Source organism: Rhinolophus sinicus, chromosome 14 (assembly GCF_057876585.1).
Source record: "Rhinolophus sinicus isolate RSI-liver-muscle chromosome 14, RSI-T2T, whole genome shotgun sequence".
Lineage (NCBI taxonomy): Eukaryota > Metazoa > Chordata > Mammalia > Chiroptera > Rhinolophidae > Rhinolophus > Rhinolophus sinicus.
Window position 1 is genome coordinate 150,463,012 of NC_142514.1, and position 17,083 is coordinate 150,480,094.

Here is a 17,083-nt window from a genome sequence, read left to right on the forward strand (position 1 = left end):
ACACAGCAAGTGGCAGATAGGACTCCACGCTTTGTTGATTCTAAACTGAATTTCTGCACTATACCCGGTTACCTCTGGAGGCCTGAGGTCCTGGGGGTGGAGAGTCGAGCTCAGGGTGGGGGACAGATGAGACTGATGTAAGAATTCGGGAGAGGGCAGTACGGCAGAAAGCTGATACACCTGACCCTACTTCGAGGCTAGCATTCAGAACTGTTAAGACAAAAGACAAAACTATGATTTTAAATTGAATCTTGACTTAAGGGGAAGGCGATAAATTATTAGCTAAGAATATTTACCAGTGTGGGGAAAAAAAGTCATTAAGAAAACTGCTTTCCTGACCCAATATAAGAGCACAGGTATTTCACATCTGATATTATTTGAGTTTCTAAAAATATTTTTATTCTCTTGCCTTTTTTGATACCCTGAAATGAGTCCTTTTGTCTCCTATATTATTTATAAATCACATAGAAGTTTCTTATAGCTAGCAAAATATCACTAAAATCAACCTCCTTGCTAATAAAAAATTACCTGTTTTTCCTTCTTACAAAAACTTGAAACTCCAATCACTTCTAATCCCAAAATAAAAGTAACTGCTCCCTCTAGTGTCATGACAGCAAAACTTAAGGGCCATTTAATTCTCTTCTAAGATTTACAGGTTAATTCATTCAATACATTTATATATTATGCCCTCACTTGATGTAAGATACTGTTTATTCTCTTACAGACATCATGGCCCTAATTATATGATATAGTCTAATGTGAGGAGCTACAACCTTTAATGTATATTATATCCTAATTAAGAGAGCACAGTGTAAATGGCTTCTCTAAACAGTTCTGCTATCCAATTCAGTTTACATTTATTAAATGCACAAAGCTAATAAAATGCTAATGAAGTAAACAGCTTAATGTAGTATAGATATCTGACAACTGTGTTCATCTCTTTTTTTGTTGTTGTTGTTCTCCTTATTTATTAATTTAAGAAAATGGCAATGTGAGCCAATTCAATTCCAACAAAAATGGCCTGAATAGGTCAGGCAGGCAATATTCTGCGAGTTATCAACAGAGATACATTCTAGGACATACATTCTAGGCATAATTCCTTGTGATTTTAAATGCAATACTGGTTGATTATGAATACGAAACCGAAATCTTTAGCATGTGAAGTCACTTTTCCTGTCCTGTATATTGTCAATCAGTGTTGTATGTAAAAAGGATTCCCTGGTCAAGTACGATTAACATAGGATGGGTTAAAGCAAACTAATCTGCTTTCTTGACTGAAGGACCTCTCAGAATTTTTAGTATGCTCATATGCACGGTGAATCCCAAGTACAGGATGGTACGACGCCTTCCCCACACTTACTTGACTATGGAATCATTTTCCTCCCAGAACATCTAATGACAGCAAAGAAGCGAATGTTCAATGGAACATACTTTGGGCAATGATCTAATCCAAACAGAGTTGTATCAGTTTCTTTGCTCTCGTCACAAATCTCCAGCCCCTGACTGCATCAAACTGACCCCTTCCTGCATTCTTAGCACCTTTCCCATTTGGTAGCCACCGACTTTCTTTGAGATCTCAATGCTCATAATCCTCTGGTTCTTCCTGATTTAAAAAGCAAGTGGCTTCAAAGTTTATGACATACAACGCATCACTCTCCTTCACAATCCAAACAAACATTCCATTCTGCTGAAATAGGACTTGCTGCTTTCACTCTTTCACAGACAGACCTTACCTATGAACTCATCCCGAGTGTAGCCTGAGGCCTAAGTGGAAGACCAAGTATAACAGTTCAATGTTTAGCCTGAGCTGCTTCAATCATCCCCAAGGAAGGCAAGGGCCAAATGGACAGCACAATCACACTCTAGGGAACTGGGCTCAGGAAGGCATCTGGAAATCATACTGGGAGGTGATGGTGCCCAGCCTAGTGAAAGTGAGGAAAAGGGGAGGGGCAAGGCACGGGGCAACACGGGAACGGGACAGTTTTTTGAATCCTCTGGAGTTGAATCCTCCCAGTGCAGCTTCAGTAACTGGCTGGAACCAATTTAATTTCTAACAAACATAAAAGAATACCCAAAGCTAAGTGTGAATGGAAAAAAAATCTAGTTTGTGTTACCTATTTTTCATATTCAGAATAATTAGAACAGTATGTTTATTTCAGTAGGTTCATAAGGCTCTTTTAAACTGAAAATGCATCTGTCTTCTCAAGCTGTTTGATCCTTCCTTCCTGGAGCACAATTCCAGAGAAAAACTCTTTAGAATACATACAGTAAGGTATTTTTAGAGATAGTAATGTTGAAATATTAAATAAGTAAAAATCAATCAAGGCCTTTCCATTTCACATCACTGGGTTTGTAAATTCTCTTAATAAAGTTCATATATTCACAACTCAAAGAGTAATTTAAATTTATAATAGAAACCTATAATCCAACTAAAAGAAATCCATTGCTACATAACTAAAATTGTGTAATTATACATTTATTTATAAAATAACAAAAGATTTAGGAATAGATCTATTTATTGTACTGTGAAAATGGTCTTGGTACACGAGAGAAACATTATATACTTTGAGGACAGCATTCAAAACTGTTAAAAGACAAACTATAATTTTAAACACAATCTTGATTTAAGGGAAAGGCTATAAATTATTGGCTGGAATGCATTCAGCATGAACTCAGATTCTATATAACATAAAGCATGAAAGAGTACAAAAGATGTTGGAGTCCAATAAGCCCATACCTAAATTTTAACTGTAAAGCTGCAAGGACTTTTTTGTTTATTCTTATACACCAGTTTTCTTCTGAGACAAGTTGATTTTATCTCCAAGACTTAAGGCCATTCCCTGTAAATAAGAATGAAGATGTTTATAATTATTGAAACTATGTAAAACCAATAGGTTATTCTATTTTGAACAAGCTCGCATTCAGTAACACCACATTCTACAACGAAACCAAGGATGTACAAAACAGATTCATCAAAACCTTACTTGGTTAAGCGCTTTTAATGCTAGGTTTACAAAGCAATTTCTAATGAACTCATTTCACAAACATCTCATTGGATTCAATCTGGTTTTAAGCAAATAATCCAGAATGAAAGACCCAAAAGGTGGGCCATTTTAATGAAGCAAAAGTTATATTCCTATTCAGAGAACACATCTGTCTCTCTCTCTCCATCCATCCATCCATCCATCCATCCATCCATCCATCCATCCATCCATCCATCCAACAAAAACCCTAGTGACAGAGGGTAGGTACTACATACAGAAATAAAAAAGACAAATTCTTTCTCTTTTTGTTCAATTCAGAGATGGCCTCAAAAAGAGCAAGTGTTACCTGACTCTTTGCACGAATCCTTATGTGGCCAGTTACAGGGGCCTCTGGTCCCTGCTGAATAGGCTTCTCAATGCTGACATTTGCAAGTGCATCTTCTCCAAATATGGAACGAGCATAGAGATTGGCCGCCATAAAGCCACAATAACCAGAAAGTGCCTGAAGAAATTTGTGATAAATTCAATACTTTACTAGCGAACTATGTATAGGAAAGACTGAAGAGCATAGATGAATTATCACTTAAAATAGTACTTTCATGTGGTGGTGGTGGTTACAAAACTGTAGGAATTTGTCAAAATTTATGGAATTACGTACATAAACAGTGTGGATTTTACCATGTCTATATTACACCTCAATAAACCTGACTTTAAAGAAAACAGCACTTACCCAGTTTGTATTTATACATTCTCTGTTTACTTATAGAGGTATGTGACTGCCTCCCACACCAGACCTAAACTCCATGAAGAGATTACTTTAATTTCATTCATTGTATATCTAGCAGCTCAAAGTGTACTGGGCATATAATATTTGTTTAACTGTTGGGCTCAGTATTTGTTAAATAAACGAACATGAATTAAAACCTACTTGTCTGATAGTAGCCATTCTTTTACTGATAATATTATACCATTAGCAGAAATTTTATAAAGAAAAATATTCCTTCGAGCCTCAGAGTCATTGTTTTTGTTTGTTTTTCTAGTCTTTTTTCAAACACAGCAGAAAAGCAGAGTATATCAACAATTCCGTATTTAGGCAGCTATATTCTGACCCACAATCAGAGCCAACAGAAGACATCATGGACATTTTCTAATCGAGTAGCACAAACTGTTTCAGAATAAGCCTTTAGATAAAGGAGAGAAGACTGAACAGAAAAACTAATTTGACTATTGAGTTGGGTCACGGCACTAAGAACAAGCAGGCTGGTATATTCCAGCAGAGAGGTGTAAGCAGAGTCATACGTTCTATGAAATAACTTCTTTTAGCTAGTCCAGAATGACTCTGCTTTTCTCATGCTGAATAACAAAAATACACTAGAGGAAATACAAGAAAGCCAGGAACCCACCACACTATCAGATTTAACAAGTTCTCAGTCAAATCTTACCTTCTCTGGAGTGAGGCATTTCATGTTGGTTGACTTTAATATGTGTTGCAAATAGTCATTCAAATCAATGATATTTGTGTTAACCGTCACCTGTACAGAGGGAGAAAAAAGTTAAGGAGATTATAATTCTTACAATGAGAAAGTTGTGAATTTCTTATTTTGGGATTGAGAAACAATCACTCGTGTGTCATATGAGACCATCCTTCCAAGTATTTAGTGGGGAGGATGGGCAACAAAACAGTAAATGACATCTACAAAATCCAATGAACTGCAGGATGGTATCAGAACTTTCAGATACAGACAACTTCATAGAAGATCAACATACTGAATATAAAATATCTCTAATAAAAATCAAGCCTCAAAGAAACAAAGTTCCTCACTTGGCCACTGACTTTGCAAAGCCTCTTTGGACACTGGATTTAATGATAAATTATTATTCATACATACAAGAAATGGAATGTTGTCTATAATGTCAATCAATCAATCAGATTAATTATAGAACTACTACTCTCACCAATTTACAACAGCAACTTACCAAACTACTTGCATGACTTCCAATTAAGGCTAATTTGCAAGAATAAATATGGAAAGACTTTTCTTTTCATATCTGACACTTTTTAGCGGGATTAATTTTACAGGAAAATCTAGCCAAAAAGAAACAAAGACAGGAGTTCAAGGAAATCTCCCCAGGACTAACTTTGTTTTCCCATTCAAATTCGGCCCACATCTGGCGGAACTCAGCATCTGTGCAAGTTGCAGGCTGGATATAGTCCATGATGTCAATGTGAATGTCACTGAGGACCACACAATTTCTGTCACTTGCTGCTCCAGAGACGTCATAAACTGCAATACACAAACATAAAATAATCCTCAATCACCAGAGGCAAATTTTAAATTAAAAAGTTTTAATATTTCCAAATAATAGTCATGGTATTAGCAAATATTTACATAAAGCTTATTATTATATACTGCTCTATTCTAAATGCTTTACAAATATTACTTGTTTAATAATCCTGTTATATAATCCTATGTTATAGTATTATTACTTTCTACCTTATAGATGAGGAAGAAAAAACAAAGGTAATTAAGTTGCTCAAGGTCACAGAACGAAGTGGTGAGGGCCAGGATTCAAATGCTGGTGCTGTGTCAGGCACTCCAGGAGAACACAAATAGTAGCGTTCCCATGGCAGGTGCTTAACTAGTGTTTCTGAATGAATACTGCTGAGCCATAGTACTTCATGGTACAAGATTGTATGCTTCTATGATAGTCTCTTCCACAGTAGAAAGTGACCATCTGATTGGAGGCTTCCTTTCCTCCTTCTAGCCTCATTTTTTGACATTCTCCCACCCTATCTACTTGCAGAGAAAACGGGGGTTATTACAGAATTGTACACTTGAAACCTATGTAATTTTACTAACCATTGTCACCCCAATTAAAAAATAATAATTTTCAGCTCCACATCTAAAAATAAAAGTATCTTTCTCTGAATCCACTTTCACTTCCTTAGCTTTTGTATCAGAGACGTGCTGCCCCTTCTCTTCCAGGTTAAATACTTCCTGCCATCTGTGATCTCTGATTTGGTTCAAGATCTCTCCTCATCAATCACTACCTCTTTCATTCTGATGTCCTTACCTTTGTATTCTCTACTGACTTTCTTCCCTTATAATCAGCCTATAAACATACTCAAGGCTCTCATCTTAAAAAACCAAAATGCCCTTCATCCTTGAATTCTATTCTGGCTACTGCCTTCTCTCATTCTTATCAAAACCAAGGTCCTACGCTCAGAATAGTCTACAATCACTATTTATTTCTCCATCTCCTATTTAGTCTTCAGTTTATCACCATTGCCCAGACATGCATGAGGAATGTTTTAGTACAACAAATCACCAAATCCAAAGGACCCTTCTTTTAGAATTCATGTTACTTGATCTTTTGCAGCTTTAGGTACTTCTTGAAAAATTTTCTTGTCTCTCACCCCACTTTAGGTTCCTTTGTAGGCTTCTTCTCTGACCAAGCTTTTAATATTGCGGTTCTCTTGGATTTGGTTTCCAAATCTCACCTCTTCCCATTTTTTATGCCCCCTGGGTGATTTCTTCCATTTTTATGGTTTTTACACAAGTATTTATCTCTAATTTAGACCTCCTGTTCAAGTTCCGGAGTCCTAGCAACCTGCCCTTGGATACCTTCAGACATTTTATTATTTAAAGCCTACTCAAGATTTAACTTATCCTCTCTCTCAAATCTGTTCTTCTCTCCTATATTCCATTTTGGTAACTGATACAAACAACATCTCAATAAACCCAAGCAAGAAATCTGAGCATTACTCTAGCCACTTCCTCTTCAATCAGAAACCATGTCCTGGACATTCTATCTCCTTAATATCTATTCTATTTAGTCCTCTCCTTCCTAAACACTACTGTGTTGGCTCAAGCTCCGTTCTCTCTCACCTGTGCTACTCAATAGTCTACTAGTTAATCTTCCTGCCTCTTCCAATCAGTCATCTATAGTGCGGTCACAGAAATATTCAATCATGTACCTCACTCACTTATAATTCCTCAGTGGCTCCCCTTTATATCCAGGATAAAGTACAAAATCCTTAGCCTGACAAGTAAAATATAGCTCCTTGTAACCTTCTTCACCTTTTTTTCTCGACCACCACCACCCTCTAGCCCACTGTAAACTCCAGGTATATCAAACTACCTGCCTTTGTTCCAGCTGAATCCTGATCTGCAGAACACTTACTGATCTTTCAAAACCCTCCCTGAGCGTCAGCTCCTCCTCAAAGCCTTCCCTAACCTTTCCCACCAGCTTTGAGAGAACTGACCTCATCTCCTCATAGACTCCCACAGGTTTCTTTCTCAGCACTTACCATTGTGTATTGCACACATATTTTACATATCTGTTTTCCTTTACTAGACTATAAACTATCCGAAGACAGAGATCTTTTGTTCCTTGCCATGGTAGACCCCATCCCTACCACAGAAACTGCTAAAAAAATGTTTGACTGAATGACTCTGTATAAGCTAGTCCCTAAATTGCTTGGCAACAAATGCCTATGCAAAGTTTTAGATTTTAGTTCATATGCTATCTGTTGATAACATACTCTCATCTTTTATAAAGCCTTCCATACTGTTAGCATTTTCCCCATCATGATCCCAAAGCACGCAGTATATAAACTAGTCCATATCACATTGTGTCGTATTTATATATTTATCTCCTCCTTCTGCTTGACAGTTTCTTGAGGACACTGACTCCATTTGGTTCACTTCCGTACATCCAGAACATAGTGCAATGCTTAGTATCTCAGCAGGTGCTTCATAAATGAACGTATGAATGGATTCAGGTCCTGTCCTCAAGAAATGTCACATAGCTACTCATCATAGAAATTCTTTAATAAAATATTCAAACATCACATGCTGCAAAATAGCTCCTTACCTATGTTACCAAATATTATTCCATTTTCTGTTGATGCTACTTTGACATTAGCTTTAATGTTTGCAAAATCATGAGGAGCAAGAGTCAAAGGAGATGGCTTTTCTACAAGTTTCAGATCCCCTGAAAAAAATATTTAGACATGGTTAAAAATACATGTATATGAACCTGTCAAATTATAAAACCTTAAAATGTATGCAGCTTCACAGTTTCTAGCAAAGGAAGGAATCAGAGAAGGGTTATGAGCACAAAATAGAGAAATATTATGGGGACAAAACAAAGAAATCATTTAACACCTTATTATTCATATCAATCTGCACATTTTCCTTTAAAAGATAATAGGCTTCTCAGAAAAATTCTGTATTTAATTCATGTGTGTGTGGGGGAGGGTACTTTGGGCACAGCATTTTATTCCAATGAATGAATACAAACTTCTCAAAAAGTTTAAATCATAAACTATATGCTCCATTACAAAAATAAAACAATCTACAGAAAGACTTCTTAGAAACAAAGTTCTTTATATAGGCATCAAACTATGCTGAGGGCAGAAGTACGTTTTCCCTTGATATCTTAATTAAAGTCCTTGAACTCTTGTTTAAGCCATTTGGAATTTCCTAGGGGCACTGTGCTGTTCCTGTGTATAATTTGTATTTCCCAACTTCAAAGCCAGATGTAGAAGTGATCAGTCTGATTCATGTGTCTTACTAAGAAAAAAGAAAGACATCTCACATTGTTAAATATGATAATGATATGTTACTATGGCTACATGCGGTATGTATGGATAATGAACTCAGAAAATACCTAGTTCTGTATTAAGGCAATTAAAAATTTAACCAAGTGAGCTACTTGATAAATCTGTAACTTAAACAACTCTTATTTATATCTAGAAAAACTGACATTTGCGATCAAACTCAGTGAATAAAACCTATCTGGATGTACCAAGAGCATAAACATAAGAAAGTCAGTATCACAGAAGCTTAGAAAACTGGAGTTGAAGGCTAGGTATTAAATGTAAACTAAGCTTTGACTCAAAATGTCACAAAGGGCTTAGGAGAATTCTCATACTAAAACTTATAAACTTCCCTTAATAATCTGTTGTAAAGGTTTACTATAAACATCTTTAAGGTAAATTTCCTCACCCAGAGTAGCTAACTCTAGTGTGCAGTTCTGCAAAGTATCACTGGTTTGGTTCACAACAAGCACATCCAGGACGATGTCGTACTGGTTGACATGAACATAAGCTTCTGCATACACGGGATCTGAGAAACCTGTCAACTGGGTGACCTATAAAACAAAAATAGAGATAATCAAATGACTGGTACAATTTAGCCAAACATATATTAGCCAAATGACTAAGTCTTTTAGATAATTAACAGATGTGCTTAGATTAGACAAGTCATTTTGAAACAGGTGTAATAAAATTGTTTGTAATGCAGAAACGGTAATTAAAACTGAGACATTAGAAATAAGAGGTCCTGGAGTTTATATCTCAATTAAGTAGTAGAAAGACATTAAATATGTCTAGCAAATACATTAAACATTATCCCAATTTAGGAACTGAATAGATTTGGATACATCTCAGTTAAATCCCTCAGCATCTAAACTCACTAGTTGTTCTCCAAAACTCAAGAATCTGATAAAATTCAGATCACGTGGCAGTCCCTGCTACCCAAGCTCAGGAACTAAATAGCAAAAATGCTTGTAATTACAAAAAGATAAAATTTTAAATGTTTCCCCCCCAAAATTTCTACAACACCCAAAACATAGCACTTTTAAAACATTATATTCTTACCAAAAACACAGACAACAAAATAAGAAATACATAATTAGACTATATTAAAATTAAAACTTTTGTGCATCAAAGAACACTATTAATAGAGACAAAGGCAACCCACAGAAAGGGAGAAAAATATTTGCAAATCATATGTGTGATAAGGGGCTTGTATCCAGAATATACATGAAGAACTCCTATAACTCAAAACAAAAACACAGGATTAAAAAATGAACAAAGGATGGGGCGGCCGCATGGCTCAGTTGGTTGAAGTGCATCCTCTCAACCACAAGGTTGCTGGTTCGACTCCCGCAAGGGATGGTGGGCTGCGCCCCCTGCAACTAATCTTGAACGGCAACTGGACTTGGAGCTGAGCCCTCTACAACTAAGACTGAAAGGACAGTCTTGGACTTGGATCTGATGGGTCCTGGGAAAACTTGACTTGGATCTGATGGGTCCTGGGAAAAACACACTGTTCCCCAGTAAAATCCTGTTCCCCTCCCTCAATAAAATCTTAAAAAAAAAAAAAAAAAAAAGACAAAAGACAAATACTGTATGATTCCACTAATATAAGGTACCTGGAACAGTCAAATTCATAGAGATAGAAAGTAGAATGGTGGTTGCTAGGGGATGAGGGAGAGGGGAATTGGAAATTACTATTTAATGGGTACAGAGTTTCAGTTTTGCAAGATGGAAAGAGTTCTATGGATGGACGGTGGTGATGGCTGTACAATAATATGAATATACTTAACACCACTGCACTGTACACTTAAAAATAGTTAAGAGGGTAAATTTGATGTTATGTATATTTTACAAAATTTTAAAAAATAAAATTTTAAAAATCTGTAACTGAAATATTGTTGAAATCAATTCCCAATTTGAAAGGCGATAAAGTGTTTTGGTTTGAATTTTGCTACTAATCTTATTTATCTTGGACAAAAATATCAGTTTGAGACTGTTGCCTCATCTAACAGATAAAGGGATTAAACTAGATCATTGATTTGTAAATTTATATATTTTGAGTGCAGAAAAGTTTTCCTAATAAAATCTTATATGGAACTCAACATCTAAAGAATACAAAAGTAGAGTTGCTCTGTGTAAAGTAACGGGGCACAGGAAAAGCCGAGGACAGGGTGTGCGGGAGGAGGCCAGAGCCCTGGCCTTTCTAAACTTTAGTTAACCTCTGAGGCTCTCCAGCAGTGTGTATCAGACCATGATTCCAGACACAACTGGGACAAGTTATAGTATCAAATCGTCTACTGGACCTATAGCACTATCGTAAAGTACTTTATCAGCGTCTGAGTTTCATTTCATGTTTAACAAGCCTATCAGTCAGTGTGACCTGACAAAAACTGATGCTGTATAACTCGTTATTTTTCTTTTAAAAATCAGCGGGACCAGCAACTTCCTGATTACTACTTTCTTAATCGGTCAATTTAAATAACGTACCAGTGTAGCTGACATTTTGTTACCTTGTTAAGTTTCGATGCTAGGGGATCTGCAGCCTCTTTCCTCTGTGTGTTACCCATTGCTGCCAGCAAACTCAGCTGAAACTGATCTTCCTTGCAGTTCATTTCATTCTTAGCAGTTAGTTGCATGAAGGAAATGGGGTCATCGGGCTGTACTGTCACACTCCTCTTTTCAGATTCTTTCTGCGTTGAGAAAACAAACACACATCTCTCTTTAGTATGGAAAGGTAGCTTCTTGTAGGCCTTTAACAGGGACAGCCCTCACATATGAGGATAGACAAAAAATGCCACAAAGCACTTTTATGGCCTTTTCATATATACCTTACCTTTTGGGATAATTTTTCTTCTTCGAGTTTAGCAGATAACATGTGAGAAAGGGATTGTCTGCATTCCTTATTGAAAATGTCATTCATTAAAGGTGAACATTCAGACAAGACCTTGAGGCATAGGGAAATACGATCTACATCATCATCTGTAATGGGCTTCTTAGGAAGAGAGGATTTTCCCAAATGAAGGATAGTGGCCATAAGCAACATGGCCTCAGCGATAAAAGACTAGAAAATAGAAAAATGGGTTAATGTCATGATTCAGCAATTGCAGCGTCACTTTATTATAACTCATAATTCAAGAAATAAAACTAATTTTCATTTCATTTGAATAAGATTTCAAATCCTTTAGATTTTATCTCCACCCTTCTCTTTCCTTTCTATTCTAGCTGCCACCTTCTAACCTTCATTAACTCTTAACTGAAAAGATAGCAATGCGTTTTGAACTGTTGGCTTTACTCTAACCTCCTCACATGCCAACGCTATCTTACTAAAATTCCAACCACAGAAAAGTTGAAAGACTGATATTTTTCACAAATTGTTAACATTTTGCCATACTTGCTTTCTTATTCTACTTATATATGTACACTTATTTTTTTAGCTAAACATGTGAAAGTAAGATTCTTCACCTCATACCGTGTTTCCCCCAAAATAAGACTGGGTCTTATATTAATTTTTGCTCCAAAAGATGCATTACGGCTTATGTTCAGGGGATGTCATCCTGAAAAATCATGCTAGGGTTTATTTTCCAGTTAGGTTTTATTTTCGGGGAAACGCAGTACATACTTCAGCATATATCTCTTAAGAGTCAGGACAGTTTCCTATATAACCGCAATATCATTATCTTACCTGAGAAATTAACAATCCCCAAATATATCTACTATACACTCTAAATTCAAACAAATCTTCCTAACTGTCACAAAATGTTTTTTTAATCCAGGATCAGTTTCATGCATTTTATTTGGCTATTACTCTCCTTAGTCCCTTTTAATCTAGATCAGTTCCCTGGCCTTTTGTATTGTTTCCCATCACAAGGACTTTTCAGAGTCCAGGCCAGTTGTTTTACCGAATGTCCCCCACTTTTGGTTAGAATACCAGATAGGTGATGTTTTAAATTTCATATTGTACTGCATCAGGAGGCACATAATGTCAGCTTTTCCCCTTTTGGTGAAGCTCAGTGTGCTCACCTGCTGCTGCTACCTTACTCCTTGCTGCGCACCAGTCACTTCACACGACATGTGAATACCTTCAGCCACTTCCCACACCCTTCTTATTGAAGTCCGTATTACTTGGCCAGCTATTCAAAATCTCCCACAAATGAATCCAACTTACTGTTTCAGTCTCATGGAGCATTATCCTGACACATGCTCTACATCATTGCCAAACTAAACTGCCTTTGGCTGAGTACTGATCTGCACACATGCATGAAAAAACTATCAGAGACCTTGGGAAAGAACCAGCAGAACAAGTATAACAATCCTCTGAGCCTGGATACTGTCTCCAGAAAGAGAAGAAGGAGGAGGGGACAGAAAAAATTAGCTGAAGAAATAAATAATGGCTAAAAATTCCCCAAATTTGATGAAAACTATAAACCCACGTATCCAAGAAGCTCCATGAAGCACAAGCAAAGTAAACATGAAGAAAGCCACACCAAGGCATATCCTAATCAAATTACCAAAACCCAGTGGTAAGGAAAAAAAATCTAAAAACCAGCCAGAGAATACAGGACACATTCCACATGGAGGCATGAGGATGACAGTAAGCTTCTCATTAGAAGGCCACAAGATAATGGAGCTGTATCTTTCATAGTGCTGCAAGCCAGAGGGCAAGGAGGAAACATCTTTATAGCACTACAAGAAAAAAAAAAGTCAACCTAGAAATCTATATCTACAAAGATATCTTTCAAAAATGAAGCAGAAATAGACTTTTTCAGACAAACAAAAACCAAGAGAATTCACTTCCAACAGACCTGCAGTACAAGAAAAGTTGAAGCAAATTCTTTAGGCAAAAGGCATATGAAACCATAGAGAAACTCAGATCTACACAAATAAATGAACAGCACTAGAAGGCATAAATGAAGGAAAGCCATTAATGGTGATTAAAAAAACCAAACTTCCTCCTGCCTTCTACCAAATGCAGAAAACTTCATTAACCACATGTTACCAGAAACCTGGCTCTTTCAACAGATGTCAGCAAATGCTCTCCCAATTTGCAGAACTGCAGCAGCCTATCCATGAAAAAAAATCAAACTGGTTCCTGAGACACAGAATCTTGGAGACTTTTAACAAGCATAATTTAAAGAATAGACGATAATACTGTGACATGACCTGAATAAATAATGGCCCACAGAGACTTACAAAGTAAATTATTGCCAATAAATCAAAATAAACTGATAAAAATGGATAACACACCTTATAATTTGCCTGGCCCTCTAAATCTCACTTATTGTTTTTATGATGGAAAAAAATTTTTTTTGAATCCCAAATCTAAAATGAAAATGTCTAATGATATAATGGCTTAAGTAAATGAAGGCATCTAATAGACTATACAGTTATTAAATATTTTAATTATGATGATTAGGAAGGGTTTAGAATAACATGGGAAAATGTGTGCTGTAATATTAAAACTGCAATATTATAAAACACAAAACGATCACTAGAGAAAAGTGTTTTATAGATAAAAGCCATATTAAACTCTTTCTGGAGGAAGGAAAGATTCTTGTTATTATTTCTGGTAATGTAATTCTATATTTTGATGTTTCTATCTACACTACAGTATTAACAAGATTTGTATTTCACTGCTATGACTATGAATGATTTTTTCTTATTAGTTATTATATCACCCTCTATTTATTTTAGCAACATGAAAAAATAAATGAACAAAATAAAAACATTCACAATTTTACCACAGAGATTTTTTTTTTTTAAATGAAGGCAAAGTAAAGATTTTTTTCAGGCAAATGAAAGCTGAGTGAATTCATCTCAGCAAACCTTCATTATAAGAATGACCAAGTTCTTTAGGCAGAAAGAAAATATCAGATGGGAATCTGAATTTATATGAAGGAATAAAGAGCATCATAATTAATAAATATGTGGGTAAATATAAGACTTCTTTCTCATTTAAAAGAATCTTTAAAACTATTTTACAACAGATGATAAAATCAGAAGAATATTTTATATACAGCCTTAAAAAAAAGGAAATTCTGATATATGCTACCATATAGATGAAGCTTGAAGACATCATACCAAGTGAAATAAGCCAGTCACAAAAGGACAAATATTGTATGATTCCACTTATATGAGGTACATAGAATAGGCAAATTCATAGAGGCAGAAAGTAGAATGGTGGTTGCCAGGGGCTGGAGGGAAGAGGTATGTACGGAAGTTATTGTTTACTAGGTACTGTGTTAGTTGGAGACAATGAAAAGTTCTGCAGACGAAGAGTGGTAATAGCAACGTGGATGTACTTTATGCCACAACTCAAATGTACACTTAAAAATAGTTAAAATGGTAAATTATGTGATGTGTATTTTACCATAAAGAAAAATACACACACAAAAAGCACTCAGGAAGGTATTTGAACTTTGCTTTGTCTCTTGTTCCCAACTCTCGACTTCTTACAATTGGCCAAGTATGCCCCCTTCCTATCTGAGTGTGGACTCTAGATAAATAAGAAACGGGGGCGGGGGGGGGGGGGGTTGGTGCATATATATAAAAAAGATAATTAACTATTTAAAGCAAAAATAATAATAATGCATAATAGGGTTGATAACATGGTATGTAGAAATAAAATGTAGGACAACAACACAAAGGATGATAGTAGGGTTGGGGGGGGGCGAATGGAAGTATATTATTTTAAACGAGCATACAGTCAGAATGGTCAGAAGCTATAATGAAGGTTATGAACTACAGAAATAAGAATACATTTAAGAGACTTCTCTGGGATAAAATGGGCAATGACTGAATGAAGATGCTGGAGAAAGAGGCATTTCCTTCACTGAGCCTTGACTAATCCTAGAAAACAGAAATGATTTCATGAACACTTACATCTCATCCATTGGACTAATCACAAGGTATTACTATTGTATTACTTAGTCAATTCTATAATAAAATTCTATTACTGTGTCCATTTCTCCCATTAAACCATAACCTTTTCATGACAGGAACTTTAGCATTCACTTTTGGGTCCCTCACAGTGAAATGATGTAGCAGGCACTCAATATTCACTTGTTGGGTAAATGTAGAATAAATTGACTTACATTTTGCTTTTTCTTCTCCTGAACCAACGCTACATAGCGCAAGGCAATCTTGGTCAGAGTTGTGGCAAGGGAGGCAGCGACAAAGAAATCTCCATCCAGAAGGAATCCTCTCAGGGGAGGTCTGCAAGAGTGATCAAGGAAAATGAAACCCACCAACTTCTTAAGCAACATGTAGCTTTTGCATAAATGATTTAAGTAAGGCTATTTAACACTCTCACTGCTCCCCTTCAGTGACAAGAATCTCAACTAGCTCCCTCTTTAGCTCTCTTCAGAAATACATGGATTTAAAACTTATCATCAAATGATACAAGAGCCAACTGAATATGGAAAGAGAAAATGGTTAAGGGTGTATAAAATGGAGCTAAAGCTTTACATTCAAATCCTAGCTTATCTACAGTATTTATTTATTGTATCCCTTTGGGCAAGTTACAAAACTCTTCAAGCCTCAAATTTCTCTTCTATAAAAATGGGACAATAATACACTGTATCTCAATGGGTTGTTGTCAAGATTACAAGAAGCAAACTGCTTAGCACAATGCTCAGTACACAAGAAGCAATCATTAAAATTTTAGGCATTATTTTCATCATCTTCACTATAAAACTGAAGAGCAAAATAAGGAGGAAATCATCAAAATTCTATTTCTCCCGTTAGAAGCGAAAAATCTTCAAAATATATTTTCTAAATAATAGGCAATGAAACTCCAATATCATCAAAGTTACCTCAACTTAGCATTTTCTATGCGAGTAAAATAATTTTAGCTTAAACAGAACACAGTTATTTCAATGAAACAGTCATAAGGAGCAGAGGATTAAAACAATCAACACAATTTCTGAGAGAAAGAACTTGAATGTCTTCTTTCAAGTATCGTAAATGGCAAAGATTTCCATATTGGTCAAAAAAGCAAATAAGAGGAAAGAAATCACCTGTTTTATACACAGGAGTAATAAAAAAAAGTATATTGTATTTTGCCATGTAAAATGTGCACTTTTTTGCCCAAATTTGTGAGGGAAAAATAGGGATGTGCATTATACATCGGTAGTACTAATTCCATATCTATATAAATATTTTTAATTATTTTATTTATGCTTATGAGTTAAAAGTGTAACTCTAGAAATCAATAACGATATCCACATGCAAAATAATATACCCTGGAATACGAGTTCTTGGCTTTCTATGATGCATAAATATCGTAAATTTGTTACCAGTACATAAAATTTCTTGTACCTTGTATCTGTTCTTGTTTCATAATTATTTGTTACATAAAATTTCTTGTGCCATAAGATGTTAAAAAATAAATGCTAAAATTCCCTTATGGTACCAAAAACAAGTATCTAAATGTAAACAAAAGTTTGAATTAAAAAATTAAAACAAACGATTTTTTTTCCTGAAAGGTTGGGCC

At 35.7% G+C, this 17,083-nt stretch overlaps 1 protein-coding gene across 1 annotated transcript in view; it reads right to left on the reverse strand.

Annotated features, from left to right (window-relative positions):
* Window positions 1-2,455: 2,455 nt before the first annotated feature.
* COPB1 (coat protein complex I subunit beta 1) overlaps window positions 2,456-17,083 on the reverse strand; it is a 32,701-nt gene continuing 18,073 nt past the window's right edge. The window contains exons 14-22 of the mRNA XM_019754489.3: window positions 15,684-15,804; window positions 11,426-11,653; window positions 11,103-11,282; window positions 8,999-9,143; window positions 7,863-7,982; window positions 5,124-5,269; window positions 4,427-4,516; window positions 3,331-3,486; window positions 2,456-2,840 (exon numbers count right to left, since the gene is read on the reverse strand). Coding sequence (XP_019610048.1) covers window positions 2,781-2,840; window positions 3,331-3,486; window positions 4,427-4,516; window positions 5,124-5,269; window positions 7,863-7,982; window positions 8,999-9,143; window positions 11,103-11,282; window positions 11,426-11,653; window positions 15,684-15,804 — 1,246 coding nt within the window. The 3' untranslated portion in view covers window positions 2,456-2,780. The remainder of the gene's footprint in view (window positions 2,841-3,330; window positions 3,487-4,426; window positions 4,517-5,123; window positions 5,270-7,862; window positions 7,983-8,998; window positions 9,144-11,102; window positions 11,283-11,425; window positions 11,654-15,683; window positions 15,805-17,083) is intronic.